At 40.2% G+C, this 24,069-nt stretch overlaps 1 protein-coding gene across 30 annotated transcripts in view; it reads right to left on the reverse strand.

Moving 5' to 3' along the window:
- The window catches only part of Abi2 (abl interactor 2), a 92,015-nt gene that overhangs the window by 52,250 nt on the left and 15,696 nt on the right, over positions 1 to 24,069 (reverse strand). For all 30 annotated transcript variants that reach the window (XM_076550310.1, XM_076550307.1, XM_076550300.1 and 27 more), the window contains exon 2: positions 11,745 to 11,912. In XM_076550310.1, coding sequence (XP_076406425.1) covers positions 11,745 to 11,912 — 168 coding nt within the window. The remainder of the gene's footprint in view (positions 1 to 11,744; positions 11,913 to 24,069) is intronic.

Here is a 24,069-nt window from a genome sequence, read left to right on the forward strand (position 1 = left end):
ATAAGCTGTACACCTAGTTTTTTTCAGACAGAATCTCGGATTGGAATATAGGTCTTGCTAATTTGTCTAAACTAGCTGGCCAACCAGTCCCAGGCATCTGTCTGTTTCTGCCTCCCCGCACTGGGATTACAGGTGCACATCACACCGAGCTCTTCACATAGGCTCTGGGAATCGAACCCAAGTCCTCACGGCTGTGCAGCAAACACTGTACCAACCAACTCACTTCCCCAACCCAAGGTATCTCTTTCAACAGTTTAAAAATATCAAAATAAAGCCGGGTGGTGGTGGCACACGCCTTTAATCCCAGCACTCAGGAGGCAGAGCCAGGCAGATCTCTGTGAGTTTAAGGCCAGCCTGGTCTACAGGGCAGATCCCTGTCTCGAAAAAAAACAAAAACAACAACAAAAAAAAAAAAAAAAAAAAAAAAAAAAAAAAAAAAAAAAAAAAGTTATGTCATGACATATGAAAATTATATCAAATTCAAATTTGGGTTTCCATAATTTTATAGGGATATATTGTTCACCCATTACTTGTCTATAGCTACTTTTAAATTACAGTAGCCCAAATAACTAACCACAAGAGAGAACTTACAGATTATGAAATTGAAAATAATTAGCTCTTTACACAGAAAGGCTGCCTGCCAGCCACCAGGTTAAAACATGTCAAGTGTTTCCCTTCCCATTAAGAGTTATCCTTACAGGGCGCTGGTGGCTCACGCCTTTAATCCCAGCACTTGGGAGGCAGAAGCAGGTGGATCTCTGTGAGTTTGAGGCCAGCCTGGGACTACAGAGTGAGTTCCAGGGTAGCCAGGGCTACACAGAGAAACCCCATCTCAAAAAACCAAAAAGAATCCAAGTACTATTCCTTTCATCATATTTGTTACTATGTTGTCATGGGTAGACATGACCTACAACACATCCCACTCTGAAATAAGCAAAACTGTCTAATGTTTCCAAACATCTCTGTGAGGGTAAAAGTGCTCAGATCAAAAACCAAAGAGCTACAAGAACTTTTGTTTGTTTGTTTGTTTAAAAAGTTTTGTGCTAAAGTATACATTTTTTTCTTTTTTTTAATTTTTTTATTACACTCATGATATTCATTTAGTACACTCATGATATTAGTTACATTTGTGGTATTCATTGATTACATTTGCAGTATTCATTCAGTAATTATATTTATGATATTTATTAATTACATTAATTATATCAATTTATTACATTCATGATATTATGTCCTGATACAACTGTCCATTTGTGGGACTTAGGAAATCACTGTTCCAAATTCTTTTCTTCTCCATCTTGAGATAACATCTAATCTTTCTGTCTCTATAAATTGTATTATTTCTCCTGCAGTTGTACATAAAATGTTTTTACATTCAAAAAAAGAGACAAATACTACAGAATTGTATTACATGAAATATATAGAATATACAAATTTATTGAAGAACTTCTGATTTGTTTCTTACATTATTCACTTAAATAACAATTGTGACTGCCTGTGCTGGCCAGATTTTATGTCAACTTGATGAAAATTAAAGTCATCTGAGAGAAGGCAACCCCAATTGAGAAAATGCCTCCATAAGACTGAACTATAAGCAAGACTATAGGGCATTTTCTTAGTAATTGATGTAAGAGAGCCCAGCCCATTGTGGGTAGTGCCACCCTTGGGCTGGTGGTCCTGGGTTCTATAACAAGACAGGTTAAACAAGCCATTAACAGCTAGCCAGTAAGCAGCCCCGCTCCATGGCCTCTGCATCAGCTCCTGCCTCCAGGTTCCTGCCCTAACTGCCTCCAATGATGAACTGTGATCTGGAAGAGTAAGTGCAATAAACCCTTTCCACCCAAGTTGCTTTTGGTCCTGGGGCTTCATCTCGACAGAAACCCTAACCCAGACACTGACTGAGAATACATATTTGTGTCAGTAACTATTTTTCTCATTAACTTTTGTTAATGTCCACAATAAAGAAGGTCATTCGTGGTGTTCTTGCCATACCAGGTGGAACTGCATGAATCCTGTGGTGAAAGTCAGATCTGAATTTTAGAGAAGTGGTGTGTTTTTATTTAGAGACTGAGTGAAAAGTCGGTGACAAGCACTAACCCTGTTAGGTGTGTTTTTATTTAGAGACTGAGTGAAGACTTGGTGAGGAGCACTAACCCTATTATTTAAGGAGGTTTTCAACGGTCACCTACAAAGCTTATAATCCCGGCACTTACTTAGGTTGGAGACAAGAGTATCCAAAGTTCAAGGCCAGCCTTCACTATAAACAGAGATCAAAGCCAGCTCCAGCTACATAAAACCCTATCTCAAAAAAAAAAAAAAAAAAAAAAGCGACCTAAAATGCAATGAATGGCAACAAAAAATCAAACAAAGTAACACATAATAAATAACACCAACCCATACTTATGACCTGACTTTAACTGTTATCAACTTAAAAAGGGTTTTAGGGGCTGGAGAGGTAGCCCAGCAGGACAAGAGCACTGGCTCAAGACCTGTGATTAATTCCCAGCACCCACCTGTCTGTAACTCCAGTTGCAGGAAATCAGATACAATCTTCTGACCTCATGGGGGACCAGGCATGCACAGAGTATATAAACATACAGACAGACAAAATACTTATACACATAAAACAAAATTGAAATGTAAAGATACGTTTTAGAGGATATTGAGTGAAGTGTGTAAGGTATCTTTAAAGAAAATATGTTGCTGCTCTGCTTCCTGAAATCAAGTGCCAGCTTCCAGTCCCCCGCCTTTGTCTTCCTTGTAGGACTCTGAATCTCTGGAAGCACAGGTCCCACAGGGATGCTTGCAAAGAATTTTATAGTTTAAAAAAAAAACAGCAACTTTATCCTAGAATTCTAAAGTTAACAATTTCATGAAAATAAACTCACTTCTTTAGAAAAGGTCTCAATAACAGCACTTACACTGCTTAGCTAGTCAACGAAACTAATGTGGTGCAGTGCTTTGAACAGTGTTACTACAGCTACAGATGTGTGAACTGAGGCACCACACCAAGGCCTAGCACCACACCGTGCAGAACTTTTATATAATATATATATATATTTGTATACTCTCTCTCAGTTGCTTCTTAGTTCTCCTATCCTTCCATTACTGCGTGTTGCAGGCTTCCCCACAGAACACCTCAGCCACACAGTACCAAAACTAGCTTCCTTTTGCCTGAAGTAACCATACTGACTCCCACAGAGACTTTAAGCCTGAGCCCCAGTCCCACATCTCCTTCATGAATCCAAACACACTCAGACCCCAGCAGTGACAGGAAGGCACTATATAAAATATTTTGTTTCAGTCAGGCAGTGGTGGCGCATCCTTTAATCCCAGCTGGGAGGCAGAGGCAGGTGGATCTCTAAGTTCAAGGCCAGCCTGGTCTAGAGTGAGTTCCAGGACAGCCAGAACTGTTACAAAGAAACCCTGTCTTGAAAAAAAAAATTGTTTTAATTGTTCTAGTTTTATCTGTGTATTGTTGCTTCCCATTGCCACAGGTAATTTAGAGTTGACCTTACTGGATAGCTACCTCAGTTACTGTCCAACAGTGTGGGGAAAGATCTGCAATCTTTTACAGTTGATTAGCCAGATTTAGTGTTTTTTTAAATATGTTTCAACTAAGAATTTAATTACTCAAATTACAAATATGCTCCAAAGTATTCATTGCTGTGAAAACAGCCATAGATGATTTAAAAAATTATTTAAAAATAATAAAAATCCGCCGGGCGGTGGTGGCGCACGCCTTTAATCCCAGCACTCGGGAGGCAGAGCCAGGCGGATCTCTGTGAGTTCGAGGCCAGCCTGGGCTACCAAGTGAGCTCCAGGAAAGGCGCAAAGCTACGCAGAGAAACCCTGTCTCGAAAAACCAAAAAAAAAAAAAAAAAAAAAAAAAAAAAAAAAAAAAAAAAAAAAAATAAAAATCCTTAAAAAGAGGAATAAAATAATAAAAAAAATATAAGCCACATAAAAATGGGAAATAGAGAGTCTGGAGCCTATATTTTATTGTGTTTCTTTAGGTTTTTTGACTGTTAATGGGTAAATGATAACTGCTGAGAGATATTTGATCATAAAAGCTACTAAATTAAACCAACCTATATATTTTAAAATTATTTTCACATCAAAATTTAAGTCAAAAGGTATGTCACTTTGGGGGAGAGGTTGTGTTTTTATTTCCACAGGAAATGAGAGGCTATAGATTCATTCTGGGTTAAGAAAAATTAGGTTTGATTAAGGAGGACCCCATGAGAATGCTGACTGCAGGCACGGGAAAATAAACCTATAATAACTACAAGACAGGTGGCGTATATTTTACCTGCTCAAACATAAAACAAAAAATTATCCCTGGCTGGCTTGCATAAAATGCACAGTTTATATTTTTATTAAAACTGATATGTATATTACCTTTTAAAGTTTATATATTTTCAGAACAAGTGGACTAGACACCAATAAAAACAGCCCATGCCGGGCGGTGGTGGCGCATGCCTTTAATCCCAGCACTCGGGAGGCAGAGCCAGGTGGATCTCTGTGAGTTCGAGGCCAGCCTGGGCTACCAAGTGAGTCCCAGGAAAGGCACAAAGCTACACAGAGAAAACCTATCTCGAAAAACAAAACAAAACAAAACAAAACAAAAAAAACAGCCAAGTTGATCCAACATCCAAAACAGCTTCAAGGCCACTGACTAACATGATCCAGCCTCACAAAATACTCCAGCCAAGACTTCACAATTATCCTGATTTTCTCAGGGTCCCTCAGAGATTACCAGCACCCAACAATCAGCAGGAAGTAGCCTAGAAAACTACATTCACATTCCCAAAATATTGGTTATAAATGTTATGTTTTAATTTAAGGGGTTTTGGTTACAAATTGTTAATGGTCACAGTCATCTCTTTTTTTTAATAGTATTTTTATTTTATAATTAACTTAATTTCACATATCAGGCACGGATTCCCCCGCCCTCTCTCCTCCCACCCCCCAGCCCTCCCCCCCAATCCACCCCCTACTTCCACCTCCTCCAAGACAAGGTCTCCCCTGGGGAGTTCAGCCCAGCCTGACAGACTCAGCCAAGGCAGGTCCAGTTCCCTCCTCCCTACACAAAGACTGAACAAAGTGTCTTAGCATAGGCCCCAGGCTCCAAAATGTCAGCCCATGCACCAAGGAAGGGTCCTGGCTCCACTGCCTGGGGGCCTCCCAAACAGTTCAAACTTTTCCAGAGGGCCCAGTCCAGTTCCATGGGGGTTCCTCAGCCATTGGTTCACAGTTGATGTGTTTCCACTAGTCTGGCTATTTGTCCCTCTGCTTCCTCCAACCATGGTCTCAACATCTCTCGCTCATACAATCCCTCCTCTCTCTTGCCTATTGGACTCCCGGAGCTCCACCTGGGGCTCGGTCATGGATCTCTGCATCTGCTTCCATCAGACACTGGATGAGAGTTCTATCATGACAGCCTGGGTGTTCTGTCATCCAATCACCAGAGCAGGTCAGCTCAGGCACTCTCTCGACCATTGCCAGTAGTCTACAGTGGAGGTATCTTTGTGGATTTCTAGAGACCTCTCTAGCACTCTGCTTCTTCCTATTTCCCCCTGGGGTCTTCATTCATCATAGTATCTCCCTCTCCATTCTCCCACACTGCTCCTGATCCAGCTGGGACCTCCCTCTCAGCTAAGCTCTCTTTCCCCTGACCCTTGCCCTCCATTACATCCACCCTCCACCCCCAGTTTGCTCATGTAGATCTCATCATCTATTTCTCTGTCATGTACACAATGGAGTACTACTCAGCAGAGAAAAACAATGACATCATGAGGTTTGTGGGCAAATGGATCTAACTAGAAAAAAATCATCCTAAGTGAGGTAACCCAGACTCAGAAAGACAAACATGGTATGTACTCACTCATAAGTGGATACTAGATGTAAAGCAAAGGATAACCAGAATGCAACTCACAACTCCAGGGAGGCTACCTAGTAAAGAGGACCCTAAGAAAGTCATCTCTTTCTAAAAGAAGAAAGGGGAATATGATATAGAAAGGATGGGGGAGGAGGGGAAGGGTAGATTATTGAATCTACTTTAATCCAAAAAACGTTAATCTCTAAATATTTTACATTGGTATGGATTTTAGTTTACTGATATAATTTAAAGTTAATTTTGTTATACTGTATGTACATTTCTACTCTTGTTTAATGTTGTATATATGGAGCTCAACTGAAACTAATGTATAATTAAGAAATGCAGATTAATAGTCATCTATAATAGTCAAACTTACAGTCATGTAAGGTATGTTTTCAATGTCATACAAAGATATATTTAGATAGATGGTCTTCAAATACTCCAAAGACCTACAGAATATGGAATTTAAACTGTTTAATAACCTAAGGCTTTTCATGACAGTGAGACACATCTGCTCCTGGCAGCACCAATCTACTTCAGAGAAGATGATGGGCATCAAAGAAACTCCATATGGAGTTTGTTTTCTTTATGGCAAAAGCTAGTCATATGGGCAAAGAAACTGCCCTTGCCTCAACTGCTGACAGTTACTGTCCAAACTAGACCAGCACTGTGCAAGAAAGGTGACTACCAAACTTTGCCAAGACAAAGTAGGACAGTCCTTTTTCCTGCTTCTGAGAAAAGTCTGTCACATATACTAGACCTATGGGCCAAAGATGGATGCCCCAATGATACAGAGAAACTATGGGTGACTGTCCAGGAAGCCTGATGTCCCTGTCATTAGGTAACATTTTATCCTTCTGGAGTCTTTGATTAGAGTTGATAGTTCATAGTTATAATTTTTCTTAGTTATGATGAAAGGGTTAATTAGATATAAACTTTGGACTCACCAAGATAGGATAGATAATGGAGTGTTTTCTCTGAATTTGCCAAATGCAAATGGACTGGACATTGTGAATTTAATTCTTAACTGATAACTGTCCTTACTGAATATAGTTTTACTGGGTTAGAGTTAAAACCTTCCCTATTTAGACAAAAAGGGGGAAATGTTGTGGAATATTTTGATTGCACTCTGACACCCCCAAGATTGCCAATAAAGTTTACTTTGATCAGAGGGTGGAACTAGCTACTACTGACCAAAATTAGCGACAGAGGTTTTGGAGGACCAAGGACATAGAGAGACACAGGAAGCAGTAGGGTGGAGCTTAGAAAAATCTTGGACTCTCCTGGATGGAGGAAAGACAAGGAGGTCACTGTCACTTCTATGCCACTTCTCCGGTCACTCAGGTTGTTACCCTGGTATCTGACTCCCAAGTTTTTATTGATAAATAATTAGATAAACGCTTCACTCAGTAGGTAAGGGCTCTCGTCACCAACACTAATAACCTGAGTTCAGCTCCCAAGTGAACAACACATGGTGGAAGTATAGAACCAACTTCTACAAGTTATCCTGAGCTCAACATACGCACCTGGACTCAAACACAACAACAAATAAACAAACGGGAAAAATTAAACTTAGTGGGTAATTTTTACTGTTTAAACTTAAACCGAAATAGGGAAACGTATTTTAGGAGCAGAAGCTGGTAACTATAAACTTTAGCTGGAGTTTTCTCTCCGGGTCCCGCCAAGCCCCAGCAGTCCCACAGTCCACTTATAAAATAAACACACAGACGCTTATATTGTTTAAACTGTTTGGCCTAATGGCTCAGGCTTCTAGCTATCTAGTTCTTACATCTTTTTTTTTTTTTTAAAGATTTATTTATTTATTTGTTATGTCTACAGTGTTCTGCCTACATGCATGCTTACAGGCCAGAAGAGGGCACCAGATCTCATTATGGATGGTTGTGAGCCACCATGTGGTTGCTGGGAATTGAACTCAGGACCTCAGGAAGAACAGCCAGTGCTCTTAACCGCTGAGCCATCTCTCCAGCCCCTAGTTCTTACATCTTAAATTAACCCATTTCTCTAAATCTATACCTTACCACATGGCTCATGGCTTACCAGTATCTTACATGTTGGTACTCATGGCGGCAGCTGGCAGTGTCTCCTGACTCAGCCTTCCTGTTCCCAGAATTCTCTTCTCTGCTTGTCCCGCCTATACTTCCTGCCTGGCTACTGGCCAATCAGCATTTTATTTATACAGAGCGATATCCACAGCAATAAACTATAGTTCCATGCCAAATCTGCCCCACAGAATATATTTCTATACAGCCTACAAACTAAGAAGGGTTTTAACATTTTTACAAAATTGTCAGAAACACAAGGATGCACACAAGTGCATCCTGGGCAACATACTACCCAGTTAAGACCTTGACCTTAAAACAAAACAAAACAAAAACAAAAACAATGTTACATGTGTTTAAAAACAGTACAATGAGATGGCTGTGGCCCACAAACCTACAGCACTTACTATCTGCCCCATTTAAGTTTGCCAATGCTGCTCTGAGTATTTCCTAAGTACCTGCTTTCTAAAACACAAAACATTTTCTTTATATTATATAAGTTTCCAGGGACTAGAGACAATTCGGTGCTCGAGTACAGACTCAGAATGTAGGAGGCCTTTGGTTCAACCCTTGGCACAAAATAATAATAATAATAATAATAATAATAATAATATTCTCCCAGTCTTAAGACCATCAAATAGTTTTTATATTAAACTTGTTTTAAACATAACTTTTGAAAGTTTTAGGAGCTGCTTGATGGTTCAGTGGTAAAGTGCTTTCTATAAAAGAGGAAGACTTGAGTTCAGATTCCAAGGACCTTTGTAAAAGCCAAGCACAGCACACACCTGTCACCTCAGAGATAGGAAAACAAGAAGATTGCTGGGGCTCACTGGCCGGCCAGTCTAGCCAAATGGATAAGCTCTAGAGTCAGTAAGAGAGCCTGCCTCAATTAGGAAAAAAAAAAAAAAAAAGTGAAGAACGATTGTAACCTCAAGCCTACACACACACACATACACACACATCTGTGTATGTGCACATATACAAACGAAATTGTATTACTGAAGCAAATTCTACAAAATCTAGAATTGTGCTGCTGCTCTTGTGTCTTACATCCATCCTTTACAGTCCCTCTCTGCAAATGCACTAAGACACACCTGGATAATCACAGAATCTACTGCAGCGCTGTAGTCCTCCCCTCTCCAGGTACGGACCTCTAGAAACAACTCTAAATTAAAAGGGTTCAATGTATTTCCAACAACTCTGAGATTTCCCAATTCTGACCTACTAACCTCTACCAGCCTCTCTCCTACTTTTCACTCACTCCATCAGATTAGCTTCAGAAGCTAACATTAAGTAGACATGTGATTAAATGTCAATGTGCAATATGCAAAAGTAGTAGGGCTGGGGGTGGCTCGGTGGGGAAATGCTTGCTGTCCACGCACGCACGAAGAACCTCACCAAGTGTGGCGGTGCACCCCTGCAATTGCAGAGGGGGCAGCAGGCAGGAATCCCTGGGACTTGGTGACCAGTCAGTCTAGCCAGTGAGCTCAGGGTTTAGAGAACCTGCTCAGAAAAATTAAGGTTGGAAAACTATTGAGGAAAACATCCAACATCAACCAATCATTTTAATGCTTTTAAAAATGCATTTTGCAATTAAATAAGCTTTCTGTCACAGCATTTTTTAAGGTAAAAGTCTTGCTATGCAACACAGACCAGCTTTGCATTCATAACCTTCCTGCCTTGGCCTCCCCAGTACTCATATTACAGGTGTGTACCACTGTTCCCACCTATAAGACTACTTAAGTGGACTTACAATACAGGAATGATTATGAAAGCTATACAAATAGGCAGCCACTGAGAATATATAGAGATTCTAACAACATGAGAATGTGTTTCAATGCTAACAAAGCAAAATCCCAAATTCTGTACTTATTACAATCACAGCTATATCATAAAAACTATGAGAAAGTAGACTATAATGGAAGAGGAAAAAGGGTGAAAAGCTTAAGCAATAATAAAAAGCTTGTTTTTCAATTTTCTTCCTGTATTTTCATAAATATGACTTTTATTTTTACATAATAAATTCAAACTTCATCATAAAGAACTTGCAAATAAAGCCATCTTATAGTAACATTAGCCAGACATGAAGTCTATACACCTCAATGAACATCTATATCATTAAAACAGCCATGTTAAAAAAAAAAAAAAAAAAAAAAAAACAGCCATGTTAAAGCCAAGAAGTTTGCTTTGAATTTTACACTTGCACTATCTACAATATTTTTATGTATTTATCCAACACATACACACACACACACGCACGCACGAAATATACGTTTACAGTGTGTGAAGATGTGTCTGTGTTTTGCCTCACCTGCCGAAGGCACCTGATTGGTTTAATAAAGAGCTAGGCTGGAGGGAATAGGCAGGACTTCTGGGAAGAACTCAGGGTTAGAATATGGCGTGGGAGGAGATGTCTTTGAGACATTGAGGGAGTCTAACATACAGACTGGAAGAGAGGTAACAAGCCACGTGGCAGAACGTAGATTAATAGAAACAGGTTAAGTTATAAGAGCTAGTTGGAAACAAACCTAAGCTAAAAGCCAACCTTTCATAATTAATAAGCCTCCTTGTAATTGTCTGGAGGCTGGCAGTCCAAAGAAAGTCTGACAATAAAGACTAGCTACACACACACACACACACACACACACACACACACACACACACACACACACACACACACTGTCTCTCTCTCTCTCTCTCTCTCTCTCTCTCTCTCTCTCTCTCTCTCTCTCTCTCTCTCTCTCTCTCTCAAAGAAAAACCCACCAGAGTTAAAATTAGAAAAATAATTACCTTTTTATCCTTTCATGACTCAAGTCCTTTATCTGCATTCTGTCCTTCCTTATCACATAATTCTATCCTTTCCTGTTCTCCTTTATAAACACAGCTTTCATAAGGAAAACTTTAACTTCAAGTTTCATGTAAAGGTATTTTTTATATGGGATGCTAGTCTCTAAACTTCCTGTTCTACAAATACGGCTAGCAGATAAATTCTCCTAAACATAAAACCTGGGCTAAGTGGGAGTTTAACTCGCTAATAAAGTGGCTGTCTAGCATGCTCAAGTTCTAAGTTCAATTCCCAACACCACTGTGGTGGTTTGAATAGAAATGGCCCCACAGGCTCATATCTGAATACTTGTTCATTCAAGAGTGGCCTTGTTGGAATAGGTTTGGCCTTGTTAGAGGAAGTATTACTGGAGTGGACTTTGAGGTTTCAAAAATGCTTAAGCCAGGCCCAAAGGCTTCTTTGCCTGCTGCCTATAGATCTAGATATTGAACTCTCAGCTCTTCTCCAGCACCATGCCTGCCTGCATGCCACCATGCTTCCTGCCATGGTAACAATAGACTAAAACTCTGAACTATAAGCCAGCCCCAATTAAATACTTTCCTTTGTAAGAATTACCATAGTCATGGTATTGTTCACAGCAATAGAACACTAGTTAAGACAGCCACCAAAAAAGGGTTAAAAAAGCCTGACATGAGAAAACTTTAAATTAGCCACCAAGCTTATAAGGCTTTACTTGAAAAGCAGTAAAAACACACAAAACCTGTCAAAAGACTTTTTCTTTACAAAAAAAAAAAAAAGGTAATTTTTCACTTTAGGAGTGATTATGTTACCACAGCAACTGAGTTTTAATAAAATCCATCAAATTTACTTTCCTATCAAACTATAAAAATGACATCACAAAAAGAATCATAAAAAATGCAATATTAAGTTTGTATTTTCCAAATGGTACATGCACATTAACTTGCATAACAAAGGCAGTGTTGCTCACGGGCAAACAGAAAAGTAACATGGTCTCACTTGTGAAATATGGTTGATTGAAGATTCCATCCTCCGTAACTGGGATGCCTGGATATCCAGCATCTGCAGGACATTGTTGGCCAAGGTGTTTATCAGATACGCAACACTTGCTAAGGATTGGGTGGTGTAGGCTTTGGTTTCTTCTAGGGCTCGCTGCTTATCTGATGACTAGGGAGGGGAAAAAAACAGTGACTATTAATTTAACAGAAATTATTTATTCTAGCAAACTAACTTACTCATCTGAATCCTTCTGTTACTGAACTTACATCAAGTCAAAAATATTTTGAAAACCATTGTTATGCAAACCCAAAACTAAATGATTCAATGAATTCACTGATATTTTCAAGTTAGCTATACATCTTTGTATAAGTACAAATAAAATCTTGAGGCTATTATTTCAAATCTAAGTTCTGATGGCTACTTTGAGCAATGACAGTATATACATACCTTTCCAATTTAATTACTTAGGCAACATTGATATGAATGTACAAAGTCTACTTACTTATTCTACTTTTCTGAATCTTGATTTTCTTGCATTCTCACACATAAAATGTCTCATCAAAGTATCAATAATGATAAATAAAATGGTTGATAATAAAAATAAATGTTGTTGTGGGCAGGATGTGGTGGTGCACATCTTTAATCCTAGCACTTGGGAGGCAGAAGGGGGATGTCTGAGTTCGAGGCCAGCCTGGTCTACAGAGTGAGTTCCAGAAAAGCCAGGGATACACAGAAAAACCCCATTAAAAAAGAAAAAGAGCTGCTGTGGTTATGGTTATTTACAGCAATAAAAACCCTAAGACACCCATCATGACTTAAAAAAAAAACCTACAAAAATTTATGTATAGAAGAACTGTACTTCAAAACAGTAAATACTATAGATAATGAAAAAACCCCAGTCTACATCATATTCTGACTGTTTTTTTTATTGTTGTTATTTTGGATTCCCTATAAAATTTAAGAGTATTCTAGTTCTGTGACGGATACCATTGGTATTTTATCCATTGAATGTGTAGATTGCTTTAGACAGTGATGACATTTTAATAATATTCTTCTAATCCAAGAGCTCACTGGCCAAAACCTATCTGAAAAGGTAAGATTTATTTTTCAGTGAGAAGACTCTGTCTCAAGTCAGTAAGGTAGAAATCAAAAGAAGAAGATACCCAACATCTTTCACCAGCATCCATATGCACAAACACAAGTGCAAACACCTCTCCAAACTCACATGAATGCACTATGCACATACATATAACACACACATATATTCACACAGCACAAATACACAAGTATATACATACACACAAATTCCACATACATAAGCATACCAGACATACAACACACATATGAAGTGCACCCATACACATATGCATACACCACACATACACCAACACAAAACACACATAATACACCAGACATACACAACATACATATGCATATACCACACATACACCAACACACACACATACATACAGCACATGCACATACAAAAAATTTCAAACAACAAAAAAAAAAAACAATTTTTACTTTTAAAAATTAGAAGTAGCTAGGAGTGGTATTCATGCCTTTAATCCCAGAATTCTGTAGGCAGAGGCAGGAGGATCTCTGTGAGTTCAAGGCCAGCCTGGTCTACAGAGCAAGTTCCAGGGCAGTCAGGGCTACAGGGAGACCCTATCTCAACACACACACACACACACACACACACACACACACACACACACACGAGGGAGGGGGAGAGAGGGGGAAGAAAAAATGACTGTGGGTTTTGGGGTGCACTGCTCTGGCACACGTATGGAGGTCAGAAGACACTTGTGGTAGTCAGGTCTCGCTTTCCACCAGGCAGGTCCCAGGGATCAAGCTCAGGTTATCAAACTTGGGGGCGAGTGCTTTTACCACTGAGCCATCTCACTAGCCCTAAAAACAAGTTTCTCCCCTTCCTCAGCTATTACTTCCAGGCACTGGACTGAAAATATTTTATCTCTTAAAATTCTCCTAATCCACATTTCTGTTTACATGAAATATTACTTGGTACATGATAGGACCTCAATATGTCTGTAACTCATTCTTACCTTCCTATAAGGCTGTCTTCCACTTGTGTTGATAAGATCACTATTCTCTCATCTTGGATACTTCCCAATTCTCTGCATCACCCACCTATCCACCTGCCAAGACTTCCAGTCTATCCAGGTTTCTCTTTGGGGCATACTGGCGACATAGTACCCTAGTTATCTCTTGCCAATAGTTCTGTACTAATTTCCAGGACAGAACATAAAGTCTTAAACATGGTTCATAAGTTTCATCTTTCCAAACCAGCTGAAACCTCCATATCTTCCTGTTACCCACTTAAATATAAGCCATTTACAGCTTTCCATAATAAGACACACAAGTTACTTCTCATGCAACCTTACTGGGTCTTCACTTATAGAAAAATCAGTTTTATGATTTTATGAAAAATCTCAAAATATGGATCAGACTTCCCTACCTTTGTCTCCTTCACCTGTAGTTTTTGCCAACGTTCTATGCCCTGTCTGGATTTCAAGGAACACTTTCCTGACTAACACTTATAAACCTTCACAGCATTTTATTCCAGGCTAACATAACACAACAATCGATGCATGTTTCACTGCCCAGACGCACATATCCCATAACATACCCTCTGAGGCAGGTGGTAACCTGACACATCTTTGCATATTACTTGTGAGTCACCATAGTTCTTTTTTATTACTCTTTTTCTGTTTTGTTGTTGTTGCTGTTTGCAGTGATGGGGGTCAAATTGACATGCTAAACATGTGCTGGACTGCTGTGCTTACCCCAAGCCTCACCCAGCATCTCTTTAACGGGTAATGTACAAGTTCATTTTCCTACCATTCTAATGGTTGATATTTTTCAACAGAATGTATAAAGTATTATATTCTTTCTGTGGCAGTGAGACAGAATTATGCTTCCCCCCTAGAAAATGACAGCCACAAGAATGAAGCATTTAACCGAGACTTCTAAGACTTGTCCTTCTCACAAAGCACTGTCCTCTACAGTCATAGAGAAAGCTAAGCCCTAAGAATGGGGAACTGGGCACAGGCTGGATGTTCACTGATCCTGCAGCTAACCAGATGCCAGATGCCTGCTCAGCCCAGCAGGAACTCACATGGCCTATTTCCATCACCTGATGAGGGGAAAGAAAGAAAACTGGGCCTCCAGAGGCTGACACCATCTAAATGACTTACTGTGTACTCAATAAGGGGGACAATTAAACTCGCATCTCAATTTGATGTAATACTAGAGGAAGACAAAATACAAATAAGAATCCCACACACCCTCTGAAGACACTCAACTGCAGTATTACTACACTTGTTTCTTACTGTTATTTACCTCACTGATTTACTTCTACTAAACAAGACAGCATATTTGGTAGAAAAATTAGGGTGTAGATGACTCAGGAGGTATAAGAAAATAGAACCTGAAAAGCAAGAATAGGCAGTGGTGGCATACGCCTTTAATCCCAGCACTCGGGAGGCAGAGGCAGGCAGATCTCTATCAGTTCGAGACCAGCCTGGTCTACAGAAAGTTCCAGGACAGGCTCCAAAGTTACACAGAGAAACCCTGTCTTGAAAAAACAAAACAAAACAAAAAAAAAAAAGCAAGAATAGGAATACATAAAAGGGAATTCTCTGCACAGTGTTCCTTAAGACTTTCGGACTAAGACATCTGGACAAGACCGCTCAGAAACTAATAAGCTTGATCAGCTGAGTCCCAGGAAACCTGAACTGTTTCCCCTCCATAAGAGTTACAGAGAGCTCCAAGGATACAGCTTTCATGAGTCATCATCCAGGCAGGGTGGAGTTTTTGCTGATGCAACTGCCCTTGAGCCATCTCTGTTCCTCTAAGTGACCTCTCATTCATATTCATTACATCTTTAAACAAATAAATAAATGAATAAATAAGCAGGCTGGAGAAGCGGCTCAGTGGTTAAAGACACTTGCTGATCTTGCAGAGAAGTCAACTTTAGTTCCCAGCACCCACACTGAGCAGCTCACAAGTGCCAATAACTTCAGCTCCATAGGATCCAAGGACCTCTTCTGGCCTCCACAGACAAGTGTACAAATACAAATACACACATATGCGCACACACACACACACACACACACACACACACACACACACACACACACACACGGTAATTCAGTAAAGTAGCAGGATACAAAGTTAACTCATAATAGCCTTCCTATATACAAATGACAAACAGACTGAGAAAGAAATCAGGGAAACAACACTTTTGACAGTAGATGTGATGGCTATTCTTGGTTGTCAACTTAACTACATATGGAATGAACTATAATCCAGAATGGAGGGCATACCCTTGAGAGATTATTTTTGCTTAAGTGAATTCACTTCTGGTCTGGACCACTGAGGCAGAATGCACACATCTTTGATCTGGATCTTGAGGTGGGAAGACACAACTCTAATCTGGGCCACACCTTCTGCTGGAAGCCTATATAAGAACATGGAAGAAGGGAGCTTTTGCTCTCTGCCTGCTTAGTCTTGCCTCACTAGCAAGTCCATTCTGGCATTAGAGCCTACTTCTTCAGAATTCCAGAATCTATTGACCAGCTGAGACAACCCGCCTCATGGATTGAGCAACTACTGGATTTTTGGACTTTCCAGTCATAGCCCATCATTGTTGGATTAGTTGGACTGCAGCCTGTGATTCTAATAAATTCCGTGTGTGTGTGTGTGTGTGTGTGTGTGTGTGTGTGTGTGTGTGTGTGTGTGAAGAGATTCATTTTGTAAGTTCTGCCACTCTAGAGAATCCTAACTACTACAATAGCCAAATGTCTCGAAAACAAAATTTAGAATAACTAAGCAAGTAAAGACCTGTGTAATAAAAACTTAAAGACCACTTAAGGAAGAAGCTGGAGAAGCCACCAGAAGATAGAAAGATGCCCCATTCTTATGGTTGGTAGAGTTAATATTGTGAAAAGACCATTCTACCAAAACCATCTACAGATTCAGTGCTATCTGCACCAAATGTCCAACACAATTCTACACAAAACTGAAAAAAAAAATCCTGAAGTTCATATGGAAACAAAAAACCCAGGATAACTAAAAATTTAACAATTAAAAAAAACTGCTGATCACCATTACTGATTTTAAGCTATATTACAAGGCTATAGTAATAAAAACAGTATGGCATTCCATAACAACAAGACACACTGCTCAACTGAACAGAGCTGAAGACCTGAACACAAGACTACACACCTATGCTTCACCTTTTTTTTTTTATAAACAAAGAAACCATACACACTGGAAAAGAGACAGCAGCAGCAGCATCAAATGGTGCTGACCAAACTGGACAGTCACATGTAGAAGAATTAAAACAGATTCAAATCTATCACCTGCACAAAATCCAACTCCAAATGGATTAAGGACCTTAACAAAGACCTGACACCCTAACTCTGCTAGAAGAAAAATCAGAGAATACTCTCAAACTCACTGGCCCAGGAAAGACTTTCTGAACAATAGAAGAGAAATTAGGGAACAAACTCAAACTCACTGGTATGGTGATATTTTATTTGTACTGAAATGTGATTTTATTTGTATGTTAATAAATAAAGTTGCCTGGGGGTCAGAGCTAATAGCAAGCCATAGCAAGAGCCGGGCAGTGGTGGCGCACACCTTTAATCCTGATCACATGACAGGCAGATCTCTGTGTGTTCAAGGATACAGCCAGCATGGAGACACACACCTTTAATCTCAATATCAACCATAGAAGACCTGGAGGTCTGTATAGATAAGCAGTGACGAGGAGGTCATGTGGTTGGGTTTACAACCAATGAGAAGGCAGAACAGAAAGCCAATAAAAAGACAGACACACAGGAAGTAGGTCTCTTTCTGAGGGGAAGGATGACAGCAGCAGGAAGGGTAAGAAGGTGGTTTTAAGTCTAAGCTCTCAGCTACTGCTCTGACATCTTGGGCTTTTAACTCTGTATTTGGCTCTGTGTTTCTTATTTAATAGACCGTTACATCTACACACTGGCCCAGGAAAGACTCTGAACAATAGAAGAGAAATTAGGGAACACACTCAAATTCACTGGCCCAAGAAAGACTTTCTGAACAAGACCCCTAGAGCACAAGCATTAAAATCAACAATAAATGGGACTTCATAAAACTGAAAAGCTTCTGTACAGCAAAGGACACCATCATTCAAGAGGCAGCCCACAGAATGGGGAAAATGTCTTTGTCAATTACACATCTGAAAAAAGGGTTAGTATCAAGAACAGTGGTTCTCAACCTGTAGGCCGTGTCCCCTTTTGGGGCTGAATGACTTTCACAGGGTTTCACAGTGCCTAAGATCATAAAAAAGCAAGTATTTATATCACATTCATAATAGTAGCAAAACTACAGTTATGAAATAGCAATGGAGATAATTTTATGGTTGGGGTCACACAACAACTGTATTATTAAAGAGTGACAGCATTAGGAAGGTTGAGAACCACTGACCTAGAATATACAACTCAAAAAACTAATCAATAAATCAAATAACCCAATTAAAAAATAGGGTATAGGACTAAACAAAGTTCTCAAAATATCTGAGAAACAGTTTTTAAATGTTTGACATCCTTAGCCATCAGAAAAATGCCAATTAAAATAACTTTATGACTTCATCTTACCTTAATAAGAATGGCCATTTACACAATGGATTATTACTCAGCTGTTAAGAAATATGAAATTTACTGGTAAATGGATGGAGTGAATAATCATCCTCAGTGAGGTAACGCAGAACCAGATAGACAAGCGCTACATGTTTTCTATTATATAGGGATGTTAGCATTTAAATTTTGACACGTATGCTTCAATGAGAAGATCCAGAAGCTAGACAGCTAATAAAGGGCCAGGATGAAAGAGGGGCTGTCCTGGGGAAGAAAAATGCAATGTAGCATTATAAAGAGAAAGTTAGAACAGACGGATTAAGTGAGGCAGTGGCTAAAAAGATAGTGTAGATAACAGAATATGGGGAAGTATAGTTAACACTAAAGGCCTTTTTATGTTTTTTTAATTTATATGTGTGTGTGTGTTGTTGTTTTGTTTTGTTTTTTTGTTTTTTGAGACAAGGTTTCTCGGTGTAATAGCTCTGGCTGTCTTGAAACTTGCTTTATAGACCAGGCTGGCCTCAAACTCACAGCGATCCGCCTGCCTTTGGAGTGCTGGGATTACAAGCTTTTGCCACCACTGCCCAACCCTGAAGGCCTTTTTTAAAAGCTATATTGAAGCCTACTAGTCTAGAAGATTTTATATATATAATATATATTATATATGTATTTTTATATACTTATATATAATACATATAATTATATATATAAATTATATTAGATCTATATACACATACACACACACACACACACACACACACACAAAAGCAGCTTAAATATACCATACAATAGGGTGTTAACACCCTAATTAGATGTCATATGCTACCAAAACTCCCACTAGGAATGGGTGGGGTTTCGGTTGTTTTTTGTTGTCTTTTTGAGCTGTTGGTCAAGAGTCCTATAGCACACACACACCCCAAACATTCCAGACTATTGGCCAATGTTATTGGTTACCTTCTACAGCCTGACAGTATGGCCCTACTGCTGAAGACACTACATACTTAGGTCATAAACCGTGGAAAAATCAAGCTGGGACTCAATGGGAAGCTTCGCTCCTACTGACTGGTGGTCATGGTGCCACTAGAAGACTAACAGGGAAATGCAGTAATTATCAGTCTCACCCAGCTACAAACCCTGAGAGCTTTAATAGCAACCTGCCTGAAAGATTTGCCTACCGGTGCAATAGTGGTACTATGTTAAGAGAATAAACAATCTTTTTTAAACTGGATTTAAGGTGTACTCCCTGAACCCATACCTGACACTGTTAATAAGTGTCAGAAACTAAGACTAAACATAAATAGGTCATGGGCCCTATGGGAAAGCCTACTACACCATCATCCTGTTAAGTCAGCATAGCAATCAACAACTCCTAATGACATATGGCTACACCCACAGGTCAGTGCACCACTAAACCCTCACAGAAGCTCCTTCTGCAGTAGAGACGGGCCCCCCAAGTGGACAATGTGCAGAAAGCAACAGACTTGAGCAGAAAGCAACAGACTTGGGAGCACTCGACCCTAAACGGGATGTCTTCATCACATCCCTCCTCTCAGGCTCAATGGGAAGAGGAGGAAGAAAGGCTGTAAGAGCCAGAAGGGGTGGGCAACAGACTATGACAACATGCACAAGACCTGCACAAAATCCTAACTTAAAGAAGGGGAAGTGGGGGCTGGGGAGATGGCTCAGAAGTTAAGAGCACTGCTCTTCCAGAGGACCTGAGTTCAATACCCAGCAACAACATGGTGGCTCACAGTCATCTGTAATGAGATCTGGTGCCCTCCTCTGGCCTGCAGGCATACATGCAGACAGAATACTGTGTACATAATAAATAAATCTTTAAAAAAAGAAAAAAAAAAAAAAAAGAAGGGGAAGTGGGCACAAATTCCCACCCCTGCCCAGGAGCTATTTGTGATGGACAGTTACTGGACAGAGAAAACGGTTTTCTTTAATGGAGTGGAACTGGGTCTATCAACTCTGCTGAGGCAGACGCCGTGCTCAGAAATTGTTGGCTAACACTAATGGTCTCCACGTTACTGCTGTTTTTGTTTTTAACAGAGAGAGAGAATGTGAAGTTGTGTGGGTAGGGAGATGGGGGAGCACCTGGGAGGAGCTGAAGGGAAAGAATATAATCAAAATGTATGAAATTCTCAAAAACAAAAACATTAAAATAAGAGGAGTGTAAACAAAGATTTTTTTCTTCGAAGATTATAGTACGTACAACAGCAAATGTAATAAAATGAATTATGCAGGAATGTAAATTACTATTTCCTCCAACCTATGTTTTGTTAGGTTTCCTCTTCTGCTTCCAGGTTATACCAAGAGATGCACTGCTCTATTAATGTCTAAATGTTAAAACAATTTCATTCTCAAATATTAAAAAGAATCCCTTTTGTTTGGCATCTTGGTACACAGCTGTAATCTGAGCACAGGGGAAACAGAGGCAGAAGGATAGCAAGTTTGAGGATAGACAGACAGACATATATATCGAGAGAGTGTGATCTGAGTGGGAAAAATGAGCTCAACTTGACATCATAACTTCAATTACTCTACATCTCTAGTCCTGACCCCAACTGGCAGTTCTATAAAATTTCCTTTACTATGATTCTAACCTTTTTCTCCTGGTCCCTACCATTTCATTTTGCTGCTTCTAGTTTTTACTCCTCTCTTCTAGGACGAGAGGTGCATGACAAAGAACAACAGTACGAGTGCTGACAGAAGAGTGCATGGTCTTTCTGCAGTGTGCCTGTGTTCTGGAAAGCTAGCGTCAGAACGCCACAATGTTGACCCTCGACCTTCTCTTCTAGAGAGCTTTCTACGTGCACCTCAGGGAGCCTTCTTAACTGAGCGGTCCATGCTCTGGCTAACACGCCATACTCTGAATCTTAGTTCAGAAGGCACCAACCACACACACGTCTTCTGGTAGGACCAGCTTCCTTCAACAAGCAGTTTTCTTAGGCAAGACTGTTATTTAAAAAAAAAAAAAAAAAAAAAGTTAGGGTAGAAAATAAATTAGTTACAAAACTTCTGAATTGCAAAGACAGGATAACAAAATATTTTCTCTAAATCTGCCAAATACAGATAGACTGGACATTGAAAATGCAATTCTCACCTGATAATTGTTCTTATTTATACACACACACACACACACACACACACACACACACACACACGTATAGTTTTACTATATATAACAAGGACTATATATAATAATTAGAGTTACAACCTTTCCTTTTTATTTAGACAAAAGGGGAGAAATGTTGTGGGATACACACTGTGTGATGATCTATGATGATTGGTTTAATAAAGAGCTGAACAGCCAATGGCTAGCCAGGAGGTATAGGCGGGACTTCTGGGCAGAGAGAGAGGAAGCAGAAGAAGAAATCTAGGCACAGGAGAGACACACCAACGGGGGGGGGGGGGGGTGGACATACAGAATGAAAGGCAAAAAGCCACATGGTAAAATGCAGATTAATATAAACGGGTTAATCTAAGTTATAAGAGCAGAGCTAAGCCGGGCGGTGGTGGCGCACGCCTTTAATCCCAGCACTTGGGAGGCAGAGCCAGGCGGATCTCTGTGAGTTCGAGGCCAGCCTGGGCTACCAAGTGAGCTCCAGGAAAGGCACAAAGCTACACAGAGAAACCCTGTCTCAAAAAAAAACAAAAAAAAACAAAAAAAAAAAAAACAAAAAAGAGCAGAGCTAGATGGAACAAGCTGAAGCTATAGGCCAAGGTTTCATAATTTGTTAAGTCTTCCTGTCATTATTTGGGAGCTGGCTGGCGGGACTGACAAAGACTATACACACACGTATCCACATACACATGTTCCCACACCACACACATACAGAGAGAGAGAACAACCCACTTCTATTTCCAATTACCTCCTAAGCCTAAGGTATGGGGTCAGCATTTTTGCTCCTCTACGCTCTAGAGGAAGAGGGTCCTAACACTACAGCCGCCCCCCCCACTCCCCTAATTGTCCTTAACCTTCAGACTTTTCTCAGGCAAAGATCAGAAAAGTTTCCTTGGCCCGTTTTCCAGGACCCCTAGTTCAGACACAGGTCGGGTTCTATCGAGAATTCTCTCAAACACTGACAGCATAAGCAGTCCTTGAGTAGGAAGCCACCAAATGGGTAAAGTCTCAATGTTTCTATTAACAGAACTTACCAATTTCTAGGACTCATTTCCTCTTGTCTGTCTGTCTGACTGACTGATTTTCTTTCTCAGACAGGGTGTCCTATAGCCCCAGATGGCTAGGAACTCTCTATCTAGACCAGGTTGGCCTTGAACTCTGCCTGTTCTGCCCAGTGCTGGGAATAAAGGTGTGTGCCATCATGCGGAACCCAGGACCGAGTCTGTGATTTTTGTCTTCACTGACTTGTTTTTATTAAGGAGAGGACTTCCAGAATAAGAGCGTGACAGGGTGAGTGAAGCAAGTCCAAATCGGACTCCATGACAGAGAGAAACCCTGGAAAAGCACTGAAGACCACGAAGAAGGTAACGGCAGCTGACACAGACACGTGACAGCACAAAGGAGCAGGCACTTCCCTAAGTCACTGCTCATCTTGGTGTTTGCCAAGTGTCCAACTTGGTTAGCACTCAATCACTTCAGGTGGTGTTTCTCCCTTCTCTAAACGTTCATTTCACTTTTATTTCAAGTGACCAAGTACAGCAGGCTGGAGATGTCAAACTACAATATGAAGGAAGGATTAGCCTGCCCGGGAAACAACACTGAGGTCCTTGGAATACCCGCCTGATAACAATGTCAACATACAACTGAGGCCTAGGACCAGAGTCTTCTCCAACCTTGAAGATTTGGTCAACACCTACTTTTACTCAATAAGCCATGCTTCTGTGAATAACAAAGAAACTGTTCCAGACTGAAGAAACTAGAGTTCCAACAACTAAAAGAGACCATTATGTATAATAGAGTGTTCTGACCGCATGTATGCATGCAGGCCAGAAGAGAGCACCAGATCTCATTACAGATGGTTGTGAGCCACCATGTGGGTGCTGGGAATTGAACTCAGGACCTTTTTGGAAGAGTAGCCAGTGCTCTTAACCTCTGAGCCATCTCTCCAGTCTCCTTAAATTGGAGTCTTTGTACACAATGTTTTGGGGGACAAATGGCAAAATCTGAATGGAGATCTGAGAATTAGATAATGAAAATAAATCAGTATTATTTCTCGATTTCGATGGTTGTTTGTGACTAGGTAGGATAATGTTCTTATCTGTAGGGGAAAAACAAATCAAGTATCCAGAAGCAATGACATTCCCAAATGGCTTGGGGAGGGGTGCCTTGTTATATTAAACAAATTATTCAGATCTAAAATGAGGGGTAATAATGACATGTCACTAGAGAAGCATCAGATGCTTCTTATGCAGAGACCTCACAGAAATTACATAACAAGAGGACTTTCGGATGTATCAGTCCACCATGGAGGGACATCAGGTCACAGTACCGTGGCCAAGACAGACAGACAGACAGACAGACAGAATGCCTAAACTCTCACTCTTTCTCCTCCCTTCTCCCCTTTTATGCCACGCAGGCCACAACCTATGGGGAGGTCTTCCCCTCTGGAGTTCTATGGGAACACCCTCACAGACACATGCAGAGTACTTCTCAACCCAATCAAATTGATAAGATTTACCATCTTGGGAAAGGACGTATGTGAGCAATTTCTGCT

Source organism: Peromyscus maniculatus, chromosome 13 (assembly GCF_049852395.1).
Source record: "Peromyscus maniculatus bairdii isolate BWxNUB_F1_BW_parent chromosome 13, HU_Pman_BW_mat_3.1, whole genome shotgun sequence".
NCBI lineage: Eukaryota > Metazoa > Chordata > Mammalia > Rodentia > Cricetidae > Peromyscus > Peromyscus maniculatus.